General features: G+C 43.1%; 1 protein-coding gene across 1 annotated transcript in view; it reads left to right on the top strand.

The window, feature by feature from the left end:
* Positions 1–20,412, top strand: part of FGF5 (fibroblast growth factor 5) — a 76,131-nt gene extending 55,719 nt beyond the window's left edge. The window contains exon 3 of the mRNA XM_030192482.1: positions 20,068–20,412. Coding sequence (XP_030048342.1) covers positions 20,068–20,412 — 345 coding nt within the window. The remainder of the gene's footprint in view (positions 1–20,067) is intronic.
* Positions 20,413–27,216: the final 6,804 nt, after the last annotated feature.

Below are 27,216 nucleotides of genomic sequence, written 5' to 3' on the forward strand. Positions count from 1 at the left end.
TGGAGGCTGCAATATTATGAGTGTTGAAGTGATTCCTCAGCATGGCAGTTTGTAGCTTTGTGTATTACTTTTTCTTATGTTACTTATTTTGCTGTCTCTCTTGCCAGTTTGGTGGACTTGTGTACTCTGAACACATGGAGGGTGATTCTATAAAGGAAAGTAGACAGCTACTTCATAGAATACTAGTGTTGCAGTACAAATGGGGCTGCGTTACGTGGCAAAAAGCGGGGTATAAATGATCTAAAATAAAATAAATAAATATAATTTGAGCATGACCACGTACATCAGCCATAGCGCTGGTACAAATGATCATACCTAGATTGCTGTTAAAAGTGTGTGTAAAAATAGTATTCTATATATTTTTTTTTTAATGTATTTTACAGTATTTTAATTACAAACCAAGAAAAATATCTTGTACAGAAAAGCCTAAAAATATAAGGAAATAAAACAAAATTCTTCCTAAATAGAAGATACACAAAGCAAAACTATTCTAGGCTCAAGTCCATCAAATAGAGGGTCCAATATGCTAAGGAGGAAAAACAAGGAAACTATAATAAGGAAGGGTAGAAATACCCACCTATCTACAGGAAACAACACTGTATGCAAGATCGGAGAGATATCTACAGTGGTATGTGGTACGGCCTTCAGGAGATTCACTGCATCCCCACCCTGCTAGGAACATGTTCATGTTTTGTTTGTTTACCTTTGATCCAATTGGTCCCTTCCCTTGTTTATTTATTTACATTTTTGCTCAAACCTTTTTCAGTGGTAGCTCAAGGTGAGTTATACTCAGGTACACTGGGTATTTCCCTGTTCCTGGAGGTCTCACAATCTAAGTTTGTGCCTGAGGCAATAGAGGGTTAAGTGGCTTGCCCAAGATTACAAGGAGAAGTGGTGAGATTTGAACTGGGCACCTCTGGGAATCAGGTACTCTAACCACTAGGCCACTCCTCCACTCCACATGGGCACTGACTGCACATTTAAAAATAAAAGAAGTGGGAATAAAAACCAGGCTTATCCAAAAAACTGGAACCAAATCAAATGTTAAAAGTCCTACAAACATTATTTATTAATTTTCTTTAAAACAGAACTCATTAATATATTCTTTAAAAATGACTCGACACAATGTTGTGTTTCAGCCTAATGGCCTACATCAGGAGTCTTGTGACCGTAGTCAAAAAAAACTCATGAATTGACGATATGAAAAATCTCAAGTTTCAAATGATAAGTAGAGGAGTGTGGTAGCCGTGTTAGTCCACTCTTAAGGTTATCAATAGAAATCAAACAAAATAAAACATGGAAAAGAAAATAAGATGATACCTTTTTTATTGGACATAACTTAATACATTTCTTGATTAGCTTTCGAAGGTTGCCCTTCTTCGTCAGATTGGAAATAAGCAAATGTGCTAGCTGACAGTGTATATAAGTGAAAACATTCAAGCATTACCATGACAGTCTGACAGGGTGGGTAGGAGGTATGCATGGGGACATCAAAGCATATCATTGATATTCTAACAGGATGGGTGTGGATAGGTGAGGGGTACAGGAAGTACCTATCCACACCCATCCTGTTAGAATATCAATGATATGCTTTGATGTCCCCATGCATACCTCCTACCCACCCCCATCCTCCCACCCTATCAGACTGTCATAGTAATGCTTGAATGTTTTCACTTATATACACTGTCAGCTAGCACATTTGCTTATTTCCGATCTGACGAAGAAGGGCAACCTTCGAAAGCTAATCAAGAAATGTATTAAGTTATGTCCAATAAAAAAGGTATCATCTTATTTTCTTTTCCATGTTTTATTTTGTTTGATTTCTATTGATAACCTAAATGATAAGTAAAAATCTTGAGACAAAAACGTGAACTAGGTCTTGAAAAAGACCGTTGTAAATGAAACTTCCGTCACACGGGTCTGCGTAAGCGCGGTAGGGATGCACATTACCATTCCAGCATGCTATTTTACCTTATGTTGTCACTATTGCAGTTGGTGTGGATGAACCTACCACTTCCTGTACAAAAGTGTGGTAAGTTTTGCATTTACTTCATATTGGAGGAGTGGCCTAGTGGTTAGGGTGGTGGACTTTGGTCCTGGGGAACTGAGGAACTAAGTTTGATTCCCGGCACAGGCAGCTCCTTGTGACTCTGGGCAAGTCACTTAAACCTCCATTGCCTGCCACATTGAGCCTGCCATGAGTGGGAAAGCGCAGGGTACAAATGTAACAAAAAAAAAATATATATATATATATTAGGATCAAAATTTAATGCACAGTAAGTACGAAGCTTGTGCACTGCTGGAAATGTTCCCACCATGTTCTCATATATTTACCACACAGAAAAGTTTGTTACTGCAATTAAGGATATTTGCACTGCAGGTGCACTTACTGGCTCATAAATAGGCAGTTTAAAAAAACATGCTGGGAGGTGTTATGTGCATGGCTGAGCGATAACTACAGGGCTGTTTGTGTGAAATCCTTAATGCTTTACTAAAGGAGGAATGTTTCCCTGCAATTTAAATGATGCATTGATTCATCTGTTTCTTAGGATAAAATGGTGTTGTAGCTGTATTAGTCCACTTTTAAGATAATAAATAAAACAAAACAAAAAATAAATATGTTACCTTTTTTATTGAACTAACAATGCATTTTTTTGACTAGCTTTCAAAGACATACCGGAGAGGAAAGTATTGCCTTCAAAAGCTATTCAAAAATATATTGTTAGTCTAATAATAAATGTATATCAGCTTACTTTCTTTTTCTTGTGTTGTTTTATTTCTGTTTATTATCTGATTCTTAAGAAATCCACGTGTGACCCAGGTAGGGTGGACAGTTACCGGTCAGTTTCAAATTTGCTTTTCTTAGGGAAGGTTATTGAGAAATCAGCAGCTGCTCATTTTTTGAGCTTTTTTTTAATTTTTTTTTAAATCTTTACAATCTGTACATATAATCTTATATTGGTCTCCAAAGAAGTAAAGAAAAGTATATCCAGCAACATAACTCATCCGGTTCATTAAAAAACAGCATTTGCTCCTTACTTCGTGTACAGTACCTTCATCCGTCCCATCCAACTATAAATGTAAATCAGCCTAAAACAATGCAAAAAATCAGAACATCAACACACAAAAACATTTTCAGTTCCCACATATGACTAGATTCTATATATCATGCCTAAAAAATTGTTGCCAAAAATAATATGCCATCCACGTGACTAAATTTAGTCGTGGGCAGTTACGCCGAGTAAAACTTGGTGTAAATACATATACCTAAATTAGGTGCAGACCGGGTGTATTCTATAACCACACCCATAGATTTTAGAAACGCTGATGACCCACCCATTCCATGCATATGGTCATGCCCCCTTTTCAACCACACAACTTAGCATTTACACACATCATGTTACAGAGTACGCTTAGATAGTTGTGTGCATAAATCCTAATTAATGCCAATTGGCTTTAATTGGCAATTATCAGCACTGATTGGCGTATTAACTAATGTGTGTGCGCAAATCCAGATTATGACCAGATTTTTGCATGCAATTTAAGTCACGCTATATAGAATCCGAGCAGTAGTGCTCCCTCTGGGTAGGTGACATACCAAGAAGAACATATACAAATCATAAAAATTAAAAAGTAACATGAAAGAGTATAAAGGCAAACATAATGTGGGAATGCAGCTGAAGTTCTTCATCCAGGTCTCTCGTTGTCTTATCCTGACCACTTAGAAGCCCTCTCCTGAGCGCTCAGAAGTGGTTGCTATCGTGAGTAAAAGCAGTTCAGTCTGTTGTGAAATTTTGCCGCAGCCTTTTCCAATATGTCCCACTTTTGCCCACCAATTGGCCAAAGTAGGCGCCTTGATTTGCTTCCACTGGACTGCTATAACCAGTCGTGCTGCGAATAGCAGATATGAAGATAAGTCCAATTTCGATAATACTCTAAACTCAGTAGTCCTCAAGACATCCAACAACATCAGACATTTTTCTAGGGGAATCCGTACCCCAGTGATCTTATAAATTTCCTGTCTAACCTGTCCCTCCAAAAATTGGATCTTGGGGTATAACCAACACATATGATCAAGGTCCCCACTATCTCTACAGCCTCTGCAACAGGTGTTGGCGATGTCCCCCTGCATCTTATGTAGTTTGAATGGGGTAATGTATGTTCTAAATAAAATTTTATATTGTGTGTCTAGGTAAGACAAACTCCTAGTAGATTTTGGAATGGCCACCCATAGTTCCTCCCAGTACTTATGTGGCCAACTAATTATTGAGCTTTTTAGATATCACAGGAGTATTGAATAGTAATCAGTCCTGAAACAGCGCTCACTGCAGTTTTCCATGATATCCACTGCTAATTAGACAGGGTTTTCTGTCACAGTCCTTATGTTAGATGTGAGTGCAGCAGTGGCATACCGAGGGCGGGGCGTTGGGGGTGGTCCGCCCCGGGTGCAGAGAGAAGCCGCATGCCTGTCTGCTCTGCTGGTTTCCTGCTCCCTCTGCCCTGGAACAGGGGGTTTCGTGCTGCACCCTGGGGGGACGGACGCCACTGCACCCGGGGGGGGGGGGGGGTGCGCAGCAGCAATCCGCCCTGGGTGGCAGCCGACCTAGGATCATGACTGGAGTGCAGTATTTGATACTGTCAACCATTCTATGCTTGGGTATCCCTGCCAGCAAAGGTAACATTTTTAATGGGAGAGGGAAAGAGAGAACAGAGAAAAATGGGTAGCCCCCCAAAAATACTACCTATATTTAGGCACCAAGATGGAGCCTATGTGATACGTATTCTACAAAGCAGAGTCGGCACCTACTTTCCTATATAGAATACTGTGTAACTGTGAATACACAAATGTATCCACACAGCTGCTCACCGATGTCAGACATAGAGCTTATATGTGCACCTAGGTTCTGATAATATGCACGTTAGCTTACAGAATATTATAAGTTCTGTCCGTTCTCCACCCAGACAGCACCCATGTCTACATCCACCACCCAGATATGTGCTATGTTAGACGGAAACTGGGCATATACACGGTAGAGTACATGTATACCTTCCCTGTTTGAGTAGTTTTTGTTTATGGTATTTAGTTCTCTTGTCATCATTGAATTCCTGTGTTCCTTCCTGTCCCTTATTTAATTGCAGTTTCCTTTCTGTCTTTTATGCTGATTTTATGTTAACCTCTTTGACCTTGTCTAAGTAAAGACAGTATATCGAGCTATGAAATAGACATATATGCCAGTATTTTTTTTTTCATTTCAAATCATTTTATTTATTATCACAATAACCAAAACAATAACAATGAATACATCAAATAAAGGACATCATGAATTGTACAAGTGTTTTCAGGAAGGCTGCAAGATATAACCAATACCCAATTTATATATATGGATCAATAGTAACAGAGACATAAATGGAAGAGCAAAAAGAAGAGATATATGCCAGTTTATTAATGAATAGCACTGTAAAAATAGCGCCAGAACAGTGCAGGAGAACAATGCCCTAATGCTCAATGCTAAATGAGAAGCAAATATTGGTGCGCTCATAGCGTTGAGCTTTTGGGAGTTCAGCAGGAGGATTGCTTTTGACTCGTAACCACTTGTAACCACTCGCCTCCACCTACCCTCCTCTCCTCCTTCCTGTACACATTAATTGATTTGATTTGCTTACTTTATTTTTTGTCTATTAGATTGTAAGCTCTTTGAGCAGGGACTGTCTTCTATTTTTGTGCAGCGCTGCATATGCCTTGTAGCGCTATAGAAATACTAAATAGTAGTAGTAGTAGTAAGAGTTCGGCGATAAGCTCAGCTGCACTTTCCATCTTTTTTTCTGTGTCCTAAATATAAGTGTTTTTAATTTTTTTTCTTTTTTGGTTTGGACGCCAATGTGTGCTTTCACTTGGGTCTGCTTAAGGGCTTGCACGGGCTTCCTTCTGCTTCCAAAAGCAATCAAAACCAGCAGAAAGAAGCCAGAAGTGGAGCCAGGTTGAAGGCACGGGGGGGGGGGGGGGAGCGGACAGCGGACTTCCGCCAGCGCTGGCGCACGTTTTCAGTGCAACACATTGCATAAAAAATAGGTGCTGGCGCTGGCAGAACTCCGTTTGGGGGAGCGGCAACTCCCCTGGAAAGAAGCATGAGAGAAGCATAAGAATCATGTGAAATCCTCTCTTCCAACACCCTAACACCTGCTCTGAGTTAGCGTTATTTTTTGCAGCGGTAAGGCAGTTTTAAGTACATAAGCATTGCCATGCTGGGACAGACCAAGGGTCCATCGAGCCCAGCACCCTGTCACCAACAGCAGCCAAAAGAACAAGCAATTTGCCCCGCCCATCCTAGAAATACTGTATTCCCTCGTCCATTCAATAACATTCTATGGCCTTTTCCTTCAGGAAGCCATCCAACCCTTTTTTGAAGTCTGCTAAGTTAACCGCCTTAACCACCTTTTCCAGCAACGAATTCCAGAGTTTAACTAAGCGTTGAGTGAAGAAACATTTCCTCCGATTCGTTTTAAATTTACCCAGTGCTTTTTTTGTAGAAAAAAAGGTGCTGGTACTCATTGTGGGCGGGGTCACCTCATATGACTCCACCCCTATTATAGCCACACCCACATTAGCCATGGCGCATAGAAACAGACGTCATTGAAAATATTATACTAGTATAGGAGAAAAAAATAATGTGATATTTTTTTCATTATAAATAATTTCTGTAAGCTGTTACAGCTCCAGTATACCCAGTGCAAAATAAGACACCAGATGTAAATTCTCAAATTGGACATATTCCAAACACTAAAATGAAAATAAAATGATTTTTTTCTACTTTTGTTGTCTGGTGACTTTGTTTTTCTGATCATGCTGGCCCAGTATCCAATTCTGCTGCTACCTGTCCTCTTAACTCCGTTTCCAGGGCTTCCTTTCCATTTATTTCCTTACTTTCAGCCTTTCTTCTTCATTTCTTGCCCTACATCCGTAAGTGGATCCAGCTTCTGCCTACTTTCTTCATCCATGTGCAGTTTTTATCCTCTCTTCCTTTTCCCTCATCTCATCTCCTTCCTCACTCTTCCCTCCTCTCCATCCATGTCCAGCATTTCTTCTCTCTCCCTGCCCTCTCCTCAATCCACCCATGTCCAGCAACCCTCCTCTCCCCTGCCCTCCCCTCCCCTCCATCCACCCATGTCCAACATCCCTCCTCTCCCCCTGCCCCCCCTCTCCAGCCACCCATACCCAGTGGTTCTCTCCTCTCCCCTGTCCCCCCTCCAGCCACCCATGCCCAACGATTCTCCTCTCTCCCTGCCCCCCCCTCCAGCCACCCATGCCCAGTGATTCTCCTTGCTCCCCTGTCCCCCTCCAGCCACCCAGATTGTCCAGTGGATTCTTCAGGGCAGGCAGGAAAGAGCCCCAGTCTTTCCTGCCCGCTGCCGGCGCTGACTCTCCCGCGGCACTACTGCATCACTCTTCAAAATGGCCGCCACTTACAAGGGTGGCCTCCTTCAGCAGAAGTCTTGCAAGGCCGCTGCTGGAAGTCTCGGCGGCCATTTTTAAAGAGCGATCCGGCATTGGGGGAGGGTCAGCGCCGGTAGCGGGCAGGCAAGACTGGGGATCTTTCCTGCCTGCCCCGAAGAATCCGTTGCCTTCTTCAAGTATGACTGGGACCCTGTAGCTCGGGGGAGGGAGGGAGGAGAACTGGCTCGCCCTGAAGAACAACCGGCTCCAGCACACCACCGGACGAACCTCACAAAAAAGGTGCCGGTACGCCGTACCGGCGCGTACCGGCACAAAAAAAGCACTGAATTTACCACACTGCAGCTTCATCGCATGCCCCCTTGTCCTGGTATTTTTGGAAAGCGTAAACAGATGCTCCACATCGACCCATTCCATTCCACTCATTATCTTATAGACCTCTATCATATCTCCTCTCAGCTGCCTTTTCTCCAAGCTGAAGAGCCTCAGCCTCTTCAGCCTATCCTGATAGGGAACCGTCCCATTCCCTGTATCATCTTTGTCGCCCTTCTCTGCACCTTTTCCAATTCCACTATGTCTTTTTTGAGGTGTGGCGACCAGAATTGAACACAATACTCGAGGTGTGCTTTTCTGAGCACTGGGGAGGAATATAAAATGACCTCATTTGCATGCTATCTACACTAGTGCCTGGCGCGTTCTTTGTTTCCCACGCTAGACCCCTCTGAACATTCTGCGCAGGTAAATGTGGGCATTAGTATGGTGCTGATAGCCTCTAGCACCCACATCTACTTTTGAGCATTGGGGCCTTCGTGCAGAAATTGTAGAGCAGGTAACTGCAAGGGGGTATCAGCATGGGGTGGGTGGGTCAGGGGCGTACCCAGCACTTACTCACTAAAGTTAGAGAATATCGACAGTTACACACCCAGCTGTAACATTTAGGCACAGACATTTACAGCAGCCGTTGCCATGGTGAAAGCAGCCACACCCTAAATGCAGACTTATGCTAGTATTCTGAAACAGCAAGTGCACGCATAATTCCCAATATAGAAATAGCATTTAGTGTGCAGGCATCCTGGTGCCTGTCTTCAGAACTGAGAATTACCTATCCTTACAACTGTTTTGTAAGGGAAAAAAATAAAGAAATATAAGATCTGAGAGTGTGGAAGAAATGTCCCCTTCCTTTGACAAGTTCTTAGAAATGCACACTTCTTTAAGAAGGCTCCACTCTCAACAGCAGGGTTTTCTTAGCAGTGTTCCCTCTAAGCCAGGGGTTCTCAACCCATTACATTATTTATTTAGATTTTGCTCAAACCTTTTTCAGTAGTAGCTCAAGGTGAGTTACATTCAGGTACTCTGGATATTTCTCTGTCCCAGGAGGGCTCACAATCTAAGTTTGTACCTGAGGCAAGGAAGAGTTAAGTGACTTGCCCAAGATCACAAGGAGCAGCAGTGGGATTTGAACCAGCCACCTCTGGATTGCAAGGCTGATGCTCTAACCACTAGGCCACTCCTCATTATACTCGCTTTTATATCCTGCTATTACCAGTAAGTTCTAAGCGGGTTACATATAACAAGAGAGCTAGGATATTCTTTTTGGATATTATTAGCAAAAGATCATAATCAAGGAGTAAATTTTCTAAACAGAATAATCTTTAGACTTTTTCTAAAGGAGAGATACGAATGAGTAAAAGAAAGTTGTTCTACAAGATCCTTCCATAGATGCAGGGCTGCCAAGAGACTGAGCCGGGCCTGGGGCAGGGCCACTGCTGCAGCCACTGCCACCCTTCCAGATCGCCGCCACCCCCCATCATCGCCACTGCCACCCCCTCCCCTCAGGATTGCCACTGCCGCAACTGAAATACCTTGGGGCTGGCAGGGATCCTGAAGCCCCGCCAGCGAAAGAATCCAGCGCAGTTCTTCACTCCATGCCTGCCCTGCCTCTGCTTTTTTCTCTCGTCGTGCATGTGCCTGAGGGGAAAAGCAGCCGCTCAGCACAGTGGTAGAGGCAGAGCGAGGAGCAGCGCTGGAGGCGGGGCAGCGCCGGAGTTTTTTCTCTCCTGCTCCTGTTGGGACATGATCACTCGGGGGCCCGTCAGAAGCAGGAGAGAGAGAGAGAGACCCCAGCACCAGGCTCCCCCTGGTGGTCGGGCCCAGGGAACTTTGCCCCCCCCCCCCTCCCTCTCAGTGGCCCTGCATAGACATACTGCTTCAACGGCCAACAGTGTATCAAAAATTGAACATTTCCTTATCCCTGTAGTTGATGGAAAAGTTAAAAAACAAAACATTAATTTCACCTCTCCTGGCTCTTTTAAATGAGACAAACCAGAAATGAGTTAATAGATAGCTAGGAATTTGAACATGCAATGTTTTATAAAGAAAACACACAAATTTAAAATGTACCTGAGTCTCTATAGGCAACTAGTGTAATCTATTATAAAGAAAGGGAAAACTGTCATAACTGGAAAGACCATATATCAGTCTGACTGCTGTATTCTACACTGTCTGAAGTCTTTTGAATGAATGTTTGGTACTGCCCAAGCACATTGTATTTTCAGGATACCCACAATGAATATGCATGAGATAAATTTGCATGCATTTTCACCATTCTATTCAGCTCTATACCATGCATATTCATTGTGGATGTCTTGAGAACCAGACTGGCTTCGTGTGTCCTGAGGACTGGGTTGAGAACCCGTGCTCTAAGCCAAGAGCATGTGTGTGTGCACACACAAGAAAATATAATACTTGATACAAAGCAGCCCAGTAGAACCTGAACTATTTGCATCTGCCCTCATCTTAGCAGCTGAGCAATTACTTAGCTTAAATTGGCACGCTGCTAATTTGGCTGTTCCAGTCCCATCCACATGATGGTGCTATAATATTAATCATAGATTACTTTCTTCCTGTTACTTCAGTGCAGCTGGCTGGATAATCAGTAACCAGAAAATGGCATGGTCAATAGCTGAAACTTGTTTACAGAACAGTCTACAGACTGAGTTGAGAATGTGTACCAGTTTAAAAGATTTTTAAAGGACCTTGAATACAGAGTGGAGGAGTAGCCTAGTGGTCAGTGTAGTAGACTTTGATCCTGGAGAGCTGGGCTTGATTCCCACTTCCACTCCTTGGGATTCTGAGCAAGTCACTTAACTCTCCATTGCCCCAGATACAAATAAGTACCTGTATATACCATGTAAACCACCTTGAATGTAGTGGCAAAAAAACCACAGAAAGGCAGTATATCAAGTCCCTTTCCCATTCCCTTTAAAGAGGTTTTCCAGAAGAAGACTTGATATTGATTCTGAGGTAAGCGTCAGATGTATGCTGTTCAACATTCAGCCAGCAGTGGTCAGCATTTTTTTTAAACATTGACTGTCACCAGCAGAATTAGTCCCCAGCACTGAATATCTGGGTCTTTGATAACACATGGAAGTTATCCAGGTGTGGCTGATATTCAATGCCACACTCAAAAAAGTAATTGGGCAAAGTCAGGACAGCATTATAGGGTCCTTTTACAAAACTGCACTAGTGTTTTTAGCGCAAGCTAAAAATAAGTGTGCACTAAACGCTAGTGAATCTTATATATTCCGGTAGGCATCTCTAGTGTTTAGAAGGGCAACAAAAATGATAAAGGGGATGGGACAACTTCCCTATGATGAAAGGATAAAGTGGCTAGGGCTCTTCAGCTTGGAGAAAAGGCAGCTGAGGGGAGATATGATAGAGGTCTATAAAATAATGAGTGGAGCTGAATGGGTAGATGTGAAGCATCTGTTCACGCTTTCCAAAAATACTAGGACTAGGGGGCATGCGATGAAGCTACAAAGTAGTAAATTTAAAACGAATCAGAGAAACTTTTCTTCACTCAACTCTGGAATTCGTTGCCAGAGAATGTGGTAAAGGCGGTTAGCTTAGCGGAGTTTAAAAAAGGTTTGGACGGCTTCCTAAAGGAAAAGTCCATAGACCATTATTAAATGGACTTGGGGAAAATCCACTATTTCTGGGCTAAGCAGTATAAAATGCTTTATACATTTTGGGGATCTTGCCAGGTATTTGTGACCTGGATTGGCCACTGTTGGAAAAAGGATGCTGGGCTTGATGGGCCTTTGGTCTTTTCCAGTATGGCAATACTTAAATACTTATTAGTGTGCACTAAAAACGTTAGCACGCCTTTGTAAAAGACCCCCTATATGTGGTCCTGACTCTGCCCTCAGACCACCCCTGCACTAGCATGATAGCGCCACAATGCTCTGCACAGATATTCAGGGCACTATCTACATAAATGTAGCTGAAAATCCAGATGTTGCCTGGTCAGTGCAACTTATCCAGACAGAATGCTCTCCTACCCAGATAAGTCTCGTGGAATATCTACCTGATGGTATTTTATTAAGCATCTGATTTTAATATAAAATGTATTATAAGCTTAAAGTAATGACTGTTAGGTTTTATTGTATATAGGTCTAGTCTTGTTATATCGTGTGTGCATTTGTGTGAACCACTCAGAATGTATGATGTGTGATATATTGAAGACCAATGGGTATCACACGCCTTATGCATGTCTCAGGCATTTAAAGAGGCATTAGGCCAAAGGCTGAAGGAATTTAGTTTCTAGAAAGTATTTCTCAGACTTCTTTAACACATACTGGCAATGCACTGAGTTTATGAAATCTCCTGTCACCAAAATCATCTGTATTTTGGCTTTAAAAATGCACACAGAGATGGGTTCGTTATTTTTTTAAAAAATACTTAAGTGAAAAGTAAAAATGATGGCTTCAAAAGTAGTGAAGTAAAAGTAGAAAGTCTTATCCCTCCAAAAAATACTTAAGTAAGGGGTCTGCTTAATGGGCTCTGCCGGCATTAGCGCCAGGACAGCCACTAGCGCGGCTTAGTAAACAGGAGCGTAAAAGTAATAATGTACAGCTCTTAAAACTACTTTTTTACTACAAAGTAAAAAGCAATCATAACAAGTTGGACACTCCTCTATCTCCACAAATACATGCACTCCGCCTGTGTGACTCCTCTGAAAGGGGGCTCCAGGCATAGAGATACAATGGATCACAGGTGAAGGCTGAACTGCTGCTCCAATATGTATTTCTGATGCAGTGTGAGATGGATATAGTAATCATGTTCAGATTTAATTACACCAGTATTAATGCTCTCTGAAAAATTATGCTAGGACCTTTTATGCATAATCCATACTGTTAAACCCAGTCCCTAGGTTTTTGGTTTTTGTTTTAAATAGATGGATGCATTTTGAGGGACTTTCACAAAGCCATGCTAGCAGCCATTCACAGTGTGCCTGAAATTCAGCGCTCCTGGCCGGTTAAATAGCCTTAAGCCGGCTAAGCGCTAATATCCAACGTGAGATAGCCAGCTACCTCAGCTGAATATTACGCTTAGTGGCTAGCTGGTTATAGCCAGTATTCATTGACTGACTGGCCAAATAGTGGCCAAATAGACCTGCATAAATAACAGATCTGTCTTTGGCTGCTATAACTTAGTCGGTCAGCTAATGAATATTTTTTGGCCGCTATGTTTGTAAAAAACAGAAATTCAGTGCTGGTCGCTGGATACAGCCCGGCATTGACTTTCCAGGTTCACTACTGACTGCCGGAGCTAGCCTGGCTGCCTCCTACGGTCTGAATATCAGCCCCAGTGTATTTTGCTGGGGAGTGCCAATAGTACAGAGTGTTTCCCCAAGAGTGGAGTAGCCTTGTGGCTAGTACAGTGGACCTTGGTCCTGGGGAACTGGGTTTGATTCCCACTAGCTCCTTGTGACTTTGGGCAAGTCACTTAACCCTCTATTGCCCCAAGTACAAAATAACTGCCTATATATAAACAGTTATGATTGTAACCAAGTCCCATCCCCATTCCTTACTGATTACAAAACTCATACATTTATTTAAAAACAAGCCCAGGGACTGGGCTTAACAGTATGGACTATGCAGAAAAGGTGCTAGCATAATTTTTCAGAGAGCATTAATATTGGTGAATTATATGTCTCTCTGTACAGAATATTATAGTGTTCAGATTTAATTACAGTCAGTCCACTACATGGAAAGCAAAACTCCTAAAGGCTTTGGTTGCAGTTTTAAAAGTGGGAGCCTCCTTGTAGACGAGCTGATGCTGCGCGGGAAGAACCTGTTCCTGGAGGAAAAGTCCTGTTCCTGGAGGAAACGTCCATAGTCTGCTATTGAGACAAGCATGGGGAAGCCACTGCTTGCCCTGGGATTGGTAGCATGGAATGTTGCTGCTATTTGGGTTTCTGCCAGATACTTGTGACCTAGATTGGCCACTGTTGGAAGCAGGATACTGGGCTAGATGGACCATTGGTCTGACCCAGTATAGCTATTCTTATATTCTTATGTAACTGCATCTGGGCACTCAGCTTCTGTAATAGAGTATTAACATAACCTAGAATTGGTGTACTTTATATTTGGGCAGCCACAGTTGCACCAGCTTTTAGAGCTGGCATAACTCAGTGCAACCAAATGCAGCAAGGGTGCATGTAACTCATAGGATTGTATGAGAAACTAGGAGACACTTCCATGCGCCACTCATGTTTCAATCCACATATATGCCGCCTGCATTTCTGCGCTATAGCACCTTTGTGCGCCGTTATAAAATAGTACTTAGAGCAGTGGGTCCCAAACCTGCTCCTGGAGGCACCCCAGCCACTGAGGTTTTCAGGATATCCACAATGAATATCCATGAGAGACTTGCATGCACTGCCTTCACTGCATGCACATCTCTCTCATGAATATGGCTGGGGTATCTCCAGGACCAGGTTTGGGAACCACAGTCTCAGGCATTCAGTGATAGAATTGCCCCTTTTCAGTCTGTGACACCTGGAATTTATTTTTGTCTGTGAGATCCAGTGTCCTTTTTGTAGTTCTTCGGTGGTCCATTAGGTCCTAGAAATAGAAGAATCTTCAGTGTTCAAGCCAATCTCCCATCCATAACTGGATCCAATGCAGACTTCTTCACCAATTCCATTTTCTCATCCGATTCTTCTTTCTGACATCTGGTGAACATGTCCACTGGGAAGCACTAAATCTCTTTCATCACTTCATCAGGTACCACTTAGGCAAACAAATCTCTCTCTTTACCTTTCTACCTTTATAGCACACAGCAGGGGCGCAGCCAGACAACAGATTTTGGGTGGGCATAGGGAAGAACTGGGTGGGCACCAATTGTTCTCCCCCCTCCCCCAACCATCACCCAAAAAATATCTCAGCTGGTAGGAAAATGCTTCTTTCCACCTTGGCAGTCTGCAGCAGGCATGTGCTGAAAACTGGATCTGATTGTTGAGATAAGTTTCATTATTAGTTATAAGAAAAGAAAAGTTTACATATAATATATGAGTCGGGTGTACCGATGACGAAGTTTGCGTCATTGATACTGCCATATTAATAAAGTGTTGGCAGTAGATGCTACTGATGTACCCTAAGAAATGAATGTAGTTGTGTTAATATGAAAAAGAGGGAACGTGTGATGTTGAAGCTGTTGTCTGAAAGAATATATGAGTAAGAAGTTGGATCCCATAAGCTAATATACTGTTCGAAAACTGAACATAAGCATGTGCCGGTATCATGGACAGTAGCATTTTCGTTACCATCAGGAGGAAGTCTTCAGCAGGCCAAGCTTGGAATCCCACCAGTTACCACTAAACGTGTGCTACTGTTGGGTGGGCCTGAGCCCTAACCCAGGCCTACCTGTGGCTACGCTACTGGCACACAGGGATCTCTCAATATCAGGTCCTAGAAACTCCTTCAGACTTCTATTTTCCCTCAAGAATTGAAGGGTGAGCCAAAATTCTCCTTTCCCAAGCAAAAGGAAAGTTAAGATTCTTTAACTTAAGGTGCAGTTCAGAGTAGTTATTAATCTTTACTATTTTCACCCTCTGAATCAAAGAAAAACCTTTGAAGTGAACAGACAGGGCAATTGCTTGATCCTGCAACTTAAATGTAGGACTGGACTGAGACTCCACATGGCATGCGGTTAGAGCTCCTGCTCCCTCTTTCATATCCCCCAAATTAGTTAAACAATCAGACTCAACATCCTGCTTCCTCAGAATCCAACAGCCACTGGTCACACTAGGGATCACCAGCAAATACAGATACATGAATTACTATTGCAACAAACACCCAAGGGATTGGTGTAGCAAAATGGCATACTCCTCTATTTCTTGTCCAGATTAGTCCTGAGAGGGTTACTGTACTTAGAATTCTGGTGGTGGGTCCAGGTCAAGATCAGCATCATGCGGGGTGGGGGTGAGGTGTGATTGTTGGCAAACCAATCCACACTCTCCACTGGCACTCAGTAATTCAGTCCAGGCCACAATTTGGATTCTGAACCAAAAGGTTTATTTAAAATAGTCTTTTAGCAAAAAGGACAAAAATCACAATAATATCAAAACATAAGCAGAAAGCAAAAATAACAACAAACACAATCTCATATTTTTCTTACAGAACTCTCCACTCCTAAGTTGATCACTGCTATCATTTATTTTCACTACTTGGCTCTTCTCTTGTGGTCTCTTGTTTTTCTTGAGAACCAGAGTTCCCTGTTCTCCTGTTTTTCCAACTGCTCAGCTCTTCTCCCCTTTTCGTGAGAAACAGTGGTGCACTGGTTCCCTCTTTGACATCATAACTCAGAGCAAGTGCAGAACCCTAACAATACTTGTTATTTCTTACCACTTCTTTCATACTCCTGGAACTTTGGCTGGGTTAGCTAAAATCCTTGATCCCCTGACAGAAGCGGTGCAGTGGTCGGGAGTCAAAGCCAAAGACTCTTCCCCTCACTGTGTGGTACGATGGCTGGGAAAGCAAGAGCCAAAGACAAAGAATTCAAACAGACCTGGGGTTTTATATCAATCCCAGTTTCCTTCCTACCCAGTGGTGTTGCCACAGGTGGGCCTGGGTGGGCCTAGGCCCACCTAGTTTGGGCTCAGTTCCACCCAAATATTGGTACCTTTATTATAGCTGATGGGGTTCCAAGCTCCACCACCTGGAATAGGTCCTCCAGCGGCCAGAAGAGGTAATTCCACACGATACTGCCACACAGCCCCTCCCCCCCCCCCCCCCCCCCCCCCCCCACTCACACATGCTGGGTTTTCGTGCAGGCAAGAAAACTGAGCATGTGCAGGAGGGAAGAGGCGGGCACAGTAGCAGTGTGTAGACAGTGCTGCTGGCTGCATTAAGTAGGGGAATGATCTGTTCTGGCCACCGGAGGACATCTTCCATCTGGCAGGGCTTGAGGATCCCTGCCAGATCAGGTATTGATTTTATTTGTTGGGGTAGCTGGTGCTGGGGCAGGGGTGGGGGCAGAAACTGCAGGGGGGGGGGAATTGCGTGGCCACCCACTTTGGGCTCAGACCCACCCAAAATACCATCTCTGGCTACGCCTCTGCTTCTACCATTAACTCATGGGTTAGGAGAATCTTCTGGAATCAGTGAGGTATTCACATGTCAAACTCCAATATTTCAGTAGAGCATAAAGCAGACACTTAGAGGTTCCTACACTACTCTCACTTGGTCTGACCCTCCTAAAAGGGACTCACTTCTTTAGTAAGGACCCAGATGTATCTTACATGTGAATTATATCACATTGATATCACTCTGCATTTTTGAAACACAGCAGCGTTGGCGCTGCCAGGCAGAATAGTGGCAGCGGGCAGGAAAGAATGGGATTCTTTCCTGCCCCTGCAGATCACCATAGTAGACAAGTATGACGGTTCACCAGAATAATAGACTTTATGAGTCAGCAGTAGCTCTTTGAAATGTATATGATAATATATCAGAAGCCAGTGCGCCTGGGTGAACAACGGATTGATGTGGTCAATCCTTTCCGTATGACAGAGCAGTCTAGCAGCTATATTCTACACGGTTTGAAGTCATTTTAGTTGTGATTTTGGGAGGCCTGCACAGATTATATTGCAGTCATCAAATTTAGAAATCAACAAGGCATGACAAGCTGTATGTAACAAACACGAAGCCAGGAAAGTAACGCAGAATGCGGAGCATTCGAAAACCAGCCTTAATTATCTCAGAAATCTGTTTATGAAAGCACAATTGGGAGTCAAACCATACCCCCAGGTACTTAAATGATTGGACTGGCAGCAGTTGTATACCAAAAAGCTGAGAGTGTAGCAAGGCTAAGAGAGGGCTCCAGGGATCCAGCAGACCGTGGTTTTATCTGGGTTTAGAACCAATCAATGTGTTGTCAGCCAATCTGCAAGAGCTGATAAACTGTCCTGCAGAGAGGTTGGGTTGATAGACAATGGTGAGGTTGGAAAGATCGTCCACTAGAGGAAAGCTTTAATTCCAAAGGATTGGATAAGGGTTGCAAGTGGACTGATAAAAATGTTGAACAGCAACTAAATCTAATTAGTGCCACTCACTACTTGTTAAAAAGCCCATTATTGGTGCTAATTGGCTCGTTATTCAATTAAATTGCATGCACAATTTTTGGCGACTTTTATAGAATTACAGGGTAAGCGTAAAGCTGGGTGCCCAGCTTTATAGAATTTGGGGACAATGTGCACTGTTTTCCTGATCGTGGGCCATTGAGCATGCACAAACCATCGTGCAGGAGCGAACCACTGCACAAGTTATTGGGAAAAGCATGCGCATTCTTTCAGAAAGAGTGTCGTTCTTCCAAATGGGGCACACTGTTTTGAAAGAGTACCACTATACAACTTCACTCCAGTGATGAAACCATATCCAAATGAAAATGATCATAACGAACATTGGTGAAATGACACAACATGAACATTTTCTGGCTGCCCATCCCTAACATATATGGGCTGCCTTGAGTTAAAAAGCTGACAAGATTTTCCTCTGGTTTTCCAGTCCAATGTCTCTCAGGCTGGTCCTGGAGCCTCCCGCAGCCAGTTGGGTTGTTACCATATCCACAATGGGCATAATTTTATGCTTAGTGAATGCTTGCATGTACAATTTATAGACTAGTGTCAGTTACACACATAACAATGTAATAATTAGTTGCTAATTGGTGCTAACAACCAATTAGTGGCTGTAATTGGCACTAATTAGCACTTACGTGCCTTTAGTCGAGATTCTGAAAATTGTGCATGCAAAATTCATTGAACGCAACTGCAAGGGGGGCATGGACTTGGGAAAGGCATGGGCGGGTCAGGGATGTGGCTAGCATTTACTCATGTGGGGTTATAGACTACCAGCAGTTATACACCTGACAGCGTATAATTGCTGATATAGAATTCACACTTAGCACGCATCATCCCGGGGCTTAATTATAGGTGACCTTTTAAGAATTACCCCCTATCTGAATAGATATGGGGCTTTCCTAATTTAAACCATGTTGCTGTCTGGATAATGGCTGACCATTGCCACTATCCATAACGGTGCTCACCACTTACTACCTATATTTACTATGGCCAATATTCAGCACTATTTAACTGGCCAAATAGCATTTAACTGGCCAAGTGCTAATATTCAGTAGGAGATAGCCGGTTATCTCCGCCAAATATTAGGATTTAACCAGCTAGCCATGATTATTCAGTTAGCAGCAGCCCTATCATTAGGCCACCTGAAGCTGGGGCCTTAGACAGCACTCTTCCAGGAGCAGCAAATCCCTCCCCCCCCCCCCCCCCCACACACACACACACACACACCAGCCACGGTCTGGCATCTCCCCCATTCCTTCCTCAATCCCCTTCCCCGAATCTACCTTTGTTTATTAAAAGTCAGCGGCGGCAGTGATTCCCATTGTCTGCCCTACTGCCGGCACCGGCCTCTTCTCTCTACTGTGACCCGCCTCTGACGTAACTTCCTGTTTCCTCAGAGGCGGGCCACAGTAGAGAGAAGAAGCCGGTGCTGGCGGCAGGGCAGACAATGGGAATCACTGCTGCTGATGATTTTTAATAAACAAAGGTAGGCTCAGGGAAGGGGGTTAAAGAAGAAAGGAGGAAAATGCCAGACCACAACCGGGGGGGGGGGGGGGGCATCTCAGCCCTCGCCTCAGGAGGCAGATTGCCTTGGGCCACCCCTGTATTCAGCACTTCACGAACTAAGTTTAGCAACCAGATCAGACCACCTAAACAGCAGTCCTATCTTTCGTCACTATAAGCTTAATCAGCCAGTGCTGAATATTAACTTGCCCAGTTAAGTTTAAGCCAGCCAAAAAAAAAATGGATAATCAATGCCAGTCACCAGAAACACCCCGGCATTGAATATCCGGGCTCAGCACCCATCACGGCATTTAGCCGGCCTGCCTCCCGTGGGCTGAATATCAGCTGGTTTGTGCCTCATCTGTGCATAACAGCCTGCAACACTGACCACCATGTTTGAATATTGACCTGACTGAATATGTATGAGATAGAACTGCATGCAGATTAACTGTATCTCCTAAAAATCCTACTGGCTGTGGGATGCTCCAGGATCATCTTGAGAAATATGGTTCTATCTAGACATTGAAATGTTGAAATAGTTATTAAGAAGTCTAGAGAGACAATCGGATAAAATTTGTGATCTCCATAAAATGACAGACTAGAGTAAGTGAAAAACAATAGAATAATTACACACTAAAATGTTTAGCAACCAACCAATGGAATATATTTACATGTCTTGTCATTTAAATTTCAGGCCAGATTCACAGATGAATGCAAATTCTGGGAGCGGTTTCAGGAAAATAGCTATAACACTTACGCTTCAGCATCTTACAGGACTCCACAGACTGGCAGGGAGTGGTACGTGGCACTGAACAAAAGGGGGAAAGCGAAGAGAGGATGCAGCCCCAGAGCAAAACCTCAGTACATTTCCACCCATTTCCTTCCGAGGATTCAACAGCTCAAACAACCAGAACTGTCCTTCACCGTCACCGTGCCTGAAAAGAAAAAGCCTCCAGCTCCACTCCCAAAGATTTCAGTGGTCGCACCTCAGAAGAGCACTCGGCCTGTCAGATACAAACTAAAGTTTCGCTTCGGCTAGCCAACAGATTGATCTACTCGAGGGTCTTAAGCTGATGCTGCACCTGCAGGCACGTCCCAGGCCTGTGATGGCAAGCAAGGGTTTGCACTGGAATTAAATAGGAGGTCATGCCACATGGAGTAGAATCTCCTCTAGTTTCAGTTTAACCTCATGCAAAGTGGCTTTTTGATAGTTGAGAGCATGGACTGAACGCAAACTGTGTCCTCAGGGGACGAGTACAAGGTTGCCCTAAAAAGACTCTACTTTCTTCTTTCCAAAAGGGTTGAAAGTTAATCATGCATTTCAGGATCACAAAACGAACCAGAAATTTTGGAACAGCATGCATGCAAGCATTTTTGTTTTTAGGCTTACACCTATATCACCAAAAAGGATTTACCTCTCCAGTTGGAATATTTCCTGTCATCATTTTTTAAAACTTCCTTTTAACTGTTTTTCATGGGATCCACACTTGGAATTTGTAACGATCTGCTTCTATCCTGCTGACTTTCCCCCAATACAGAATTTTACTGTACACTGGATAATAATGTTTTGCCATAATGCTAAGTACTCCCCTTCTTGTATATTCGGCCACAGATGTACATTATTATAAGGCTGGAGACGGACTTAAAAAATTGTTATTGGGCCTAATGTACTAAGGGAAAGGGAATGGGACTTGATATACCACCTATATATTATATACAGGTAGGTGAGTGGAGGAGTAGCCTAGTGGTTAGTGCAGTGGACTTTGAACCTGGGGAACTGAGTTTGATTCCCACTGCAGCTCCTTGTGACTCTGGGCAAGTCACTTAACCCTCCATTGCCCCTGGTACAAAATAAGTACCTGAATATATGTAAACCGCTTTGAATGTAGTTGCAAAAAAAACCTCAGAAAGGCAGTATATCGAGTCCCATTTCCCTTACTTAATTACCAGGGGCAACAGAGGGTTGTGACTTGCCCAGAGTCACAAGCAGCTGCTGTTGGAATTGAACTCAGCTCTCCATAATCAAAGTCCACTGCACTAACCACTAGGCTACTCCTCCACTAAGCCACAGTAGGTACTAGCATGTGCCTACTGAGCTCCAAAAAGCAGATGCATGCTGGACAGGCCTCACCATTTTTCCCCAATGCTCTGTAAACCCTAACATCAGCTCTGGGCTGGCGCAGGGTTTACAGCAGTAGCAGTACCCTATTTCGGTGAGCTGCCCACTGAGTATTGGGGAGGAACACAGATGTCCCTGTTTTGCATGCATTTAGCATTCAGAGCCAACGAGCGCATTGTTACACATGCTGGCCAGCTGTGATCCTGGGGCACAGGCAAAACGCGGGCACCAGTCCAGCACTAATGGTCTCCAGCATCCGTATTTGCTTTTGATCATCTGGGCCTAAGTGCTTTGAAAATAAGCCTCTTTACTTTCACAAATTCATGCAGAATATGAAAAGTGGGCAAATGAGTCGCAGGGAACACCTTTTCGGCTTGCAAACTGATCCCTTCATCTCTTTCGCTGAGTTTAACGTCTTAGGGGATTGCACCTGTAATGTCAGCCAACAAAATGTTTTAATCTGTCAACCCATCAAACTGAAGCCTGGCTCTTTAAAATACCATTGGCATGACCCTGTGGCATTTCTGCTATTATAAGTCCTTAGGGAGGGCGCTGCTGGATGCCAGGCGCTCAGAAGCAAGGCTTGGTCCGCAGGTCTATGAGATAGCATCCATCAGTGTAATGGCCTATTACCAAACGTTGTCATCATACACACTCTTCCAAAGTAAAAGCACCCCTAGGGAGTTTTATCTGGAAAGGAATAATTCCCGTGCCCCACTTTCTGTGCTCCAAAAAAAAAAGCCTATGCAATGTTTTCTTAAGAGCAAACCAATTTATTAATGGTGTCTTGTGTGCCGAGAGAATCAGTTCTAACCTTCAACGACTGAACAAGGCTTTGACGAGATACCTCAGGGATTAGATATGACTGTACGCTATACAATTTGTTTAAGTTGCTGCCTAATATTTGGTATAAATAGAGAAAATATGTTTTATCTCACATGGGGAAATCAGGTAACATTTTGCTCAATCTGCAGTGCATCATCATTACAGTTTTCATATGCCATGGTTGATGTCACCTTTTTCTTTTTGGAGTACAAAAGCAATATATATAGACAACAATAAAATGTGTATTTATCTTGTCTTAGTATTTTTATTGGTTTTCAGTACAAAGGTAAATCAAGAAATAACAACTATGAAACAATGAACAATTGTACAAAATTGGTAAGAAATCAAAGAGAAGGAAAGGGAAAAAAAGTGCAGGATACATAACAAAGTACATTTCATGCAAAAGCTATAGATACCCAAAGAGCAGCGGCTAGTGATATTAGCACAACATACCACACTAGGCAACTTTAAATTAAGATAAAAGTGGAAACCATTTCTCCTCATGCAGAGCAAATTGAAATGATTTTTTAGCAAGACATGCTTCATATTTATAAGTTTGAAACAATAAGTTCCACAATTCTTGGTAGGTGGCCTGATCCAAGGATTTCCAATGCAAAAAAATTACCTTCAAAGCTCAAGAGAGCATGGTGTTAACAATTGTACATTCACTAGACTTTAGGATATTCTGAAAGCATTGGTCTTTAAGTATCACATATTTATCAGTTATAATATATTTGTGATTGAAAGGGTCCCATTAAAACATAGAAAGGAATCACTGTTAGTGTTTTGGGCCTCAAAAGACAAATAACAGCTAAAAATGTTCGGTTTTCCATGAATACCTGCTATCATAAAAGAAGACAGCTGTTACTAGATCATGTGTTTTCAAACCATCTAGATTTTATTTTGCAAGGAGCTGAATAAAGATATACAGAGTCTACAGGTGGCAGAGCCTCTCTATACTTCCTGTTGTCAGGTATCTCTCTGCCTTTGCTGTTGCCAACAAATGGCTCTTCACCTTCCTAGATATGCACCATGAATTCACCTTCCCAGGGCCTCTCCCTAAATATATTTCAGGGGCAATGGAACACCTTTTTCTTTGGGGGTGCCAAGCTTCGCCACAACCCTAACCATACCCCGCCACCAGCTCCAACATCTCCACTTACCTACCATCCCATACTCGCCCCCCTCCCACGGCATCCAGCATCTTTCCCTACCTTTGAACCCCCCATCATGGTGCCCAGCATTTCTCTCCTCCCCTCCTCTATAGTCTCTCCTTACCTAACCCCCTCCCCATGGTCTCCAGCACTTCTCTCCACCTCCCCACCCCCTGCAACATGTATAGTGCCTTACCTCCCTTCCCCGGGGCAGCAATACTCCAACCGGCACAGCACCAAAAGCATAGAGGCTGGCGGGTGCAGGGCATGCTCAAGGCCTGCCTGCTCCATCCCTCCCCCTCCAGACTTCCTATTTCATGCTCAAGACCCCGTGCCTGCCAGCCTCAGTGATTTTGGTGCTGTGCCGGTAAGAGTATCGCTGCCCTCAAGGAGGTAGGTAAGGTACTAAGCTCGCTGTGGGGGTTGGGAAAGGTTGAGAGAAGGAGAAGTTAGAGCACTGTTCCCTCTAAGGATTGATGTTGACATGAGCAAACCTTTTCCATTACATTACATTGTGAGCACTTCTTACAGATAACACACACACATGCATAAGCATTGCAGGGAGGCTGAAAAGAATTCCATGAGCCATGCTCTGCATGCTTTTCCTACTTGTTCGCCTGTAGAATTTTACTCAGTGGATGAATAGCACAGCTTACAGAGAACACTGCTCTTGCTGTACAAGCACCATTTTTAACAAAAATAAATAAATAAAGGGACAGTGGGGGCATTTTTTAACTTAGCAGGGAAGGTTCCAAGTTAGGAGTCAGGGACCAAGAAAGGGATCAAGGTGTCGTCGTTGATGATACGTTAAAACCTTCTGCTCAGTGTGCTGCTGCGGCTAAGAAAGCAAATAGAATGTTGAGTATTATTAGGAAAGAAATGGAAAACAAAAATGAGGATGTTATAATGCCTTTGTATCGCTCCATGGTGCGACCACACCTCGAATATTGTGTTCAATTCTGGTCACCGCATCTCAAAAAAGATATAGTGGAATTAGAAAAGGTAAAGAGAAGGGTGACGAAAGTGATAAAGGATGGGACGATTTCCCTATGAGGAAAGGCTAAAGCGGCTAGGGCAGCTTGGAGAAAAGGCGGCTGAGGGGAGATATGATAGAGGTCTATAAAATAATGAGTGGAGTTGAACGGATAGATGTGCAGCGTCTGTTTACGGTTTCCAAAAATACTAGGACTAGGGGGCATGTGATGAAGCTACAATGTAGTAAATTTAAAACAAACCGGAGAAAATTTTTCTTCACTCAACGTGTAATTAAACTCTGGAATTCATTGCCAGAGAATGTGGTAAAGGCGGATAGCTTAGCAGAGTTTAAAAAAGGTTTGGACGGCTTCCTAAAGGAAAAGTCCATAGACCGTTATTAAATGGACGGAGAAAATCCACTATTTCTAGGATAAGCAGTATAAAATGTTTTGTACTTTTTTGGGATCTTGCCAGGTATTTCTGACCTGGATTGGCCACTGTTGGAAACAGGATGCTGGACTTGATGGACCTTTGATCTTTCCCAGTATGGCAATACTTATGTACTTATGTACATTCTATCATCTGCCTCCCCCAGTACCTCTGTTACTGATAGTATTGAGCACATTATAATACACTTCAAGGAATTATGTACCAAGAAATCAAAATAATGCATGGCAAAACAATGCAACATATTAAACAGAAAAGTATTTTCAGTAGTCTACAAATATACTCAGGTACTTTAATACTTGGCTGTCTGTCAGCCCTAGTTCATCAGTCCAGCATTTTTCAGTTGGCTGTATGAACAGTGAGTTCAGCAGCACTGTAACAGAAATCCAGAGGTTACTGGCAACCATAAAATAATTTACCTACCTAGGTTTTTGGGAGGTTGCCAGATGGCCAGCAGCCTTCAGCTCAGCTAGCCTTTAATAAGTAATTGAGTTATCAGAAATTAGGTACAGCTAATATAGATACTATGTGTTATCTGTATTAGCTGTACCTAATAGAGCTGCAGGCTGAGAAATGGGGAGACAACTGCTGTTCCATGAAATCTTGGACAAGTCACTTAACCCTTCATTGAATCAGGTACAAAACTTCAATTTTAAGCCCTCCATGGACAAGAAAATACCTACAGTACCTGCCTTGAGCTATTACTGATTAAGCTGCGATCTAAATTCAAATCCAAAATCCAATACCAGGCATCCTGTAAAGTAATACAAAACACTACAAATGTCACTCAGGACCTAAACAGCAAGTCTACCATACCATAATAGCAGTGTAATTTCCACAAGACATATATTACAAGCACCTACTTAGGAAAACACAGCACCACTAACACTGCAACGGGTACTAGAACATTAATAAATCCCGTTGGAAAACTAAAGAAGCCAGATTAGTACAGATCCATCCTGCATAAATAGTAGCTGAACCCCTTAAAAGCCACAGTGCAACACCAGAGTGCAAAATATAAAGATAGCAGACGTAAATTTCAAAAACTGACATATTCCAATCACTACACTAAGGGTCCTTTTACTAAGGTACGTTAAATGATAAGACGTTTATTATGTTCCTTTGGCATCTTATCCTTTAGCGCGCCTTAGTAAAAGGACCCTTAAGTTAACAAATATGAAAAAAAATATGATGATACCATTTTATTGGACTAAATACATTTTTCAGTTAGCTTTCAGAGGCCAAAACCTCTTTCTGCAGGTCAGAACAGTATACTGCTGTTATGGTATTCTGTTCTGATATGAGAAAGGAGGGTTTGGTCTCCAAATATTACTAAAAAATGTATTAAAATTAGTCCCATAAAGATATCACCTTATTTCCATTTTCTATATTTATCAACATTTTTTAGCACAGCTACCACACTACTTTATCCTAAACTAAAAATGAAATTATTGTTTCTACCTGTACTGTCAGGCCATTTACTTTTTCTAATTGTGTTGATCCCAGTCTCTTGTTTCTGCTTTCTTCATTGTCTTCTTGCCAAGATTTCCTGTCTATTTGTCATTTTTCTCTCCTTCTCCTTTTCCTTTCAGATTTCTTCCATTTATTTTTCTGCCTCTGTCCAGATAAAATTCTTTTTTAGTATACTGTCTTTAATTCCCCCCCCCCCCCCCTTTTTTTTTTTACTGTGTCTACCTACAGCTTGCAATTTCTTTTCCTCACTCTGGCTTTCCTATTTCATTTCCTTTTATTTTCCAGTCTCTCACTAACTCTATCCTCTTTCTTCCTCCCATCCAGCATGTGCCCCCTCACTCTCCCACTTCCATCCAGCATGTGCCCTCTTTCTCTCCTCCTTCATTTCAATGTGTGTTCTCTTTTTCTCACCTTCCTTCCAGCATGTGCTCTCTTTTTCTCTCTCTTTCCACCCTGTGTGTACCCTCTTTTTCTCCCCTTTCCAGCCTGTGTATATCCTTTCTCCCTCATCCAGCATCTGCCTTCTCTCTCCCCTCTTCCATCCAGCATGTGCCCTTTTTCTCTGCTCCCCTCCATACAACATATGCCCCCCTCTCTCTCCCTACTTCCATGCAGCATCAGCCCTTTTCTCTGAATCCCCCTCCACCCACTGCAATTTCCCTCCCCTTCTCCATCCAGTGATTGCCCCTCTGTCCCCCTTTCCATCCAGCATCTGCCCCCTCTCTCCTCCTTTCCATCCAGCATCTCCCCCTCTCTTTCCCCTTTCTATCCAGCATCTGCCCCCTCTCTCTCCCCCTTCCATCCAGCATCTGCCCCCTCTCTCCTCCTTTCCATCCAGCATCTCCCCCTC

This window comes from Microcaecilia unicolor, chromosome 2 (assembly GCF_901765095.1).
Source record: "Microcaecilia unicolor chromosome 2, aMicUni1.1, whole genome shotgun sequence".
Taxonomy (NCBI): Eukaryota; Metazoa; Chordata; class Amphibia; order Gymnophiona; family Siphonopidae; genus Microcaecilia; species Microcaecilia unicolor.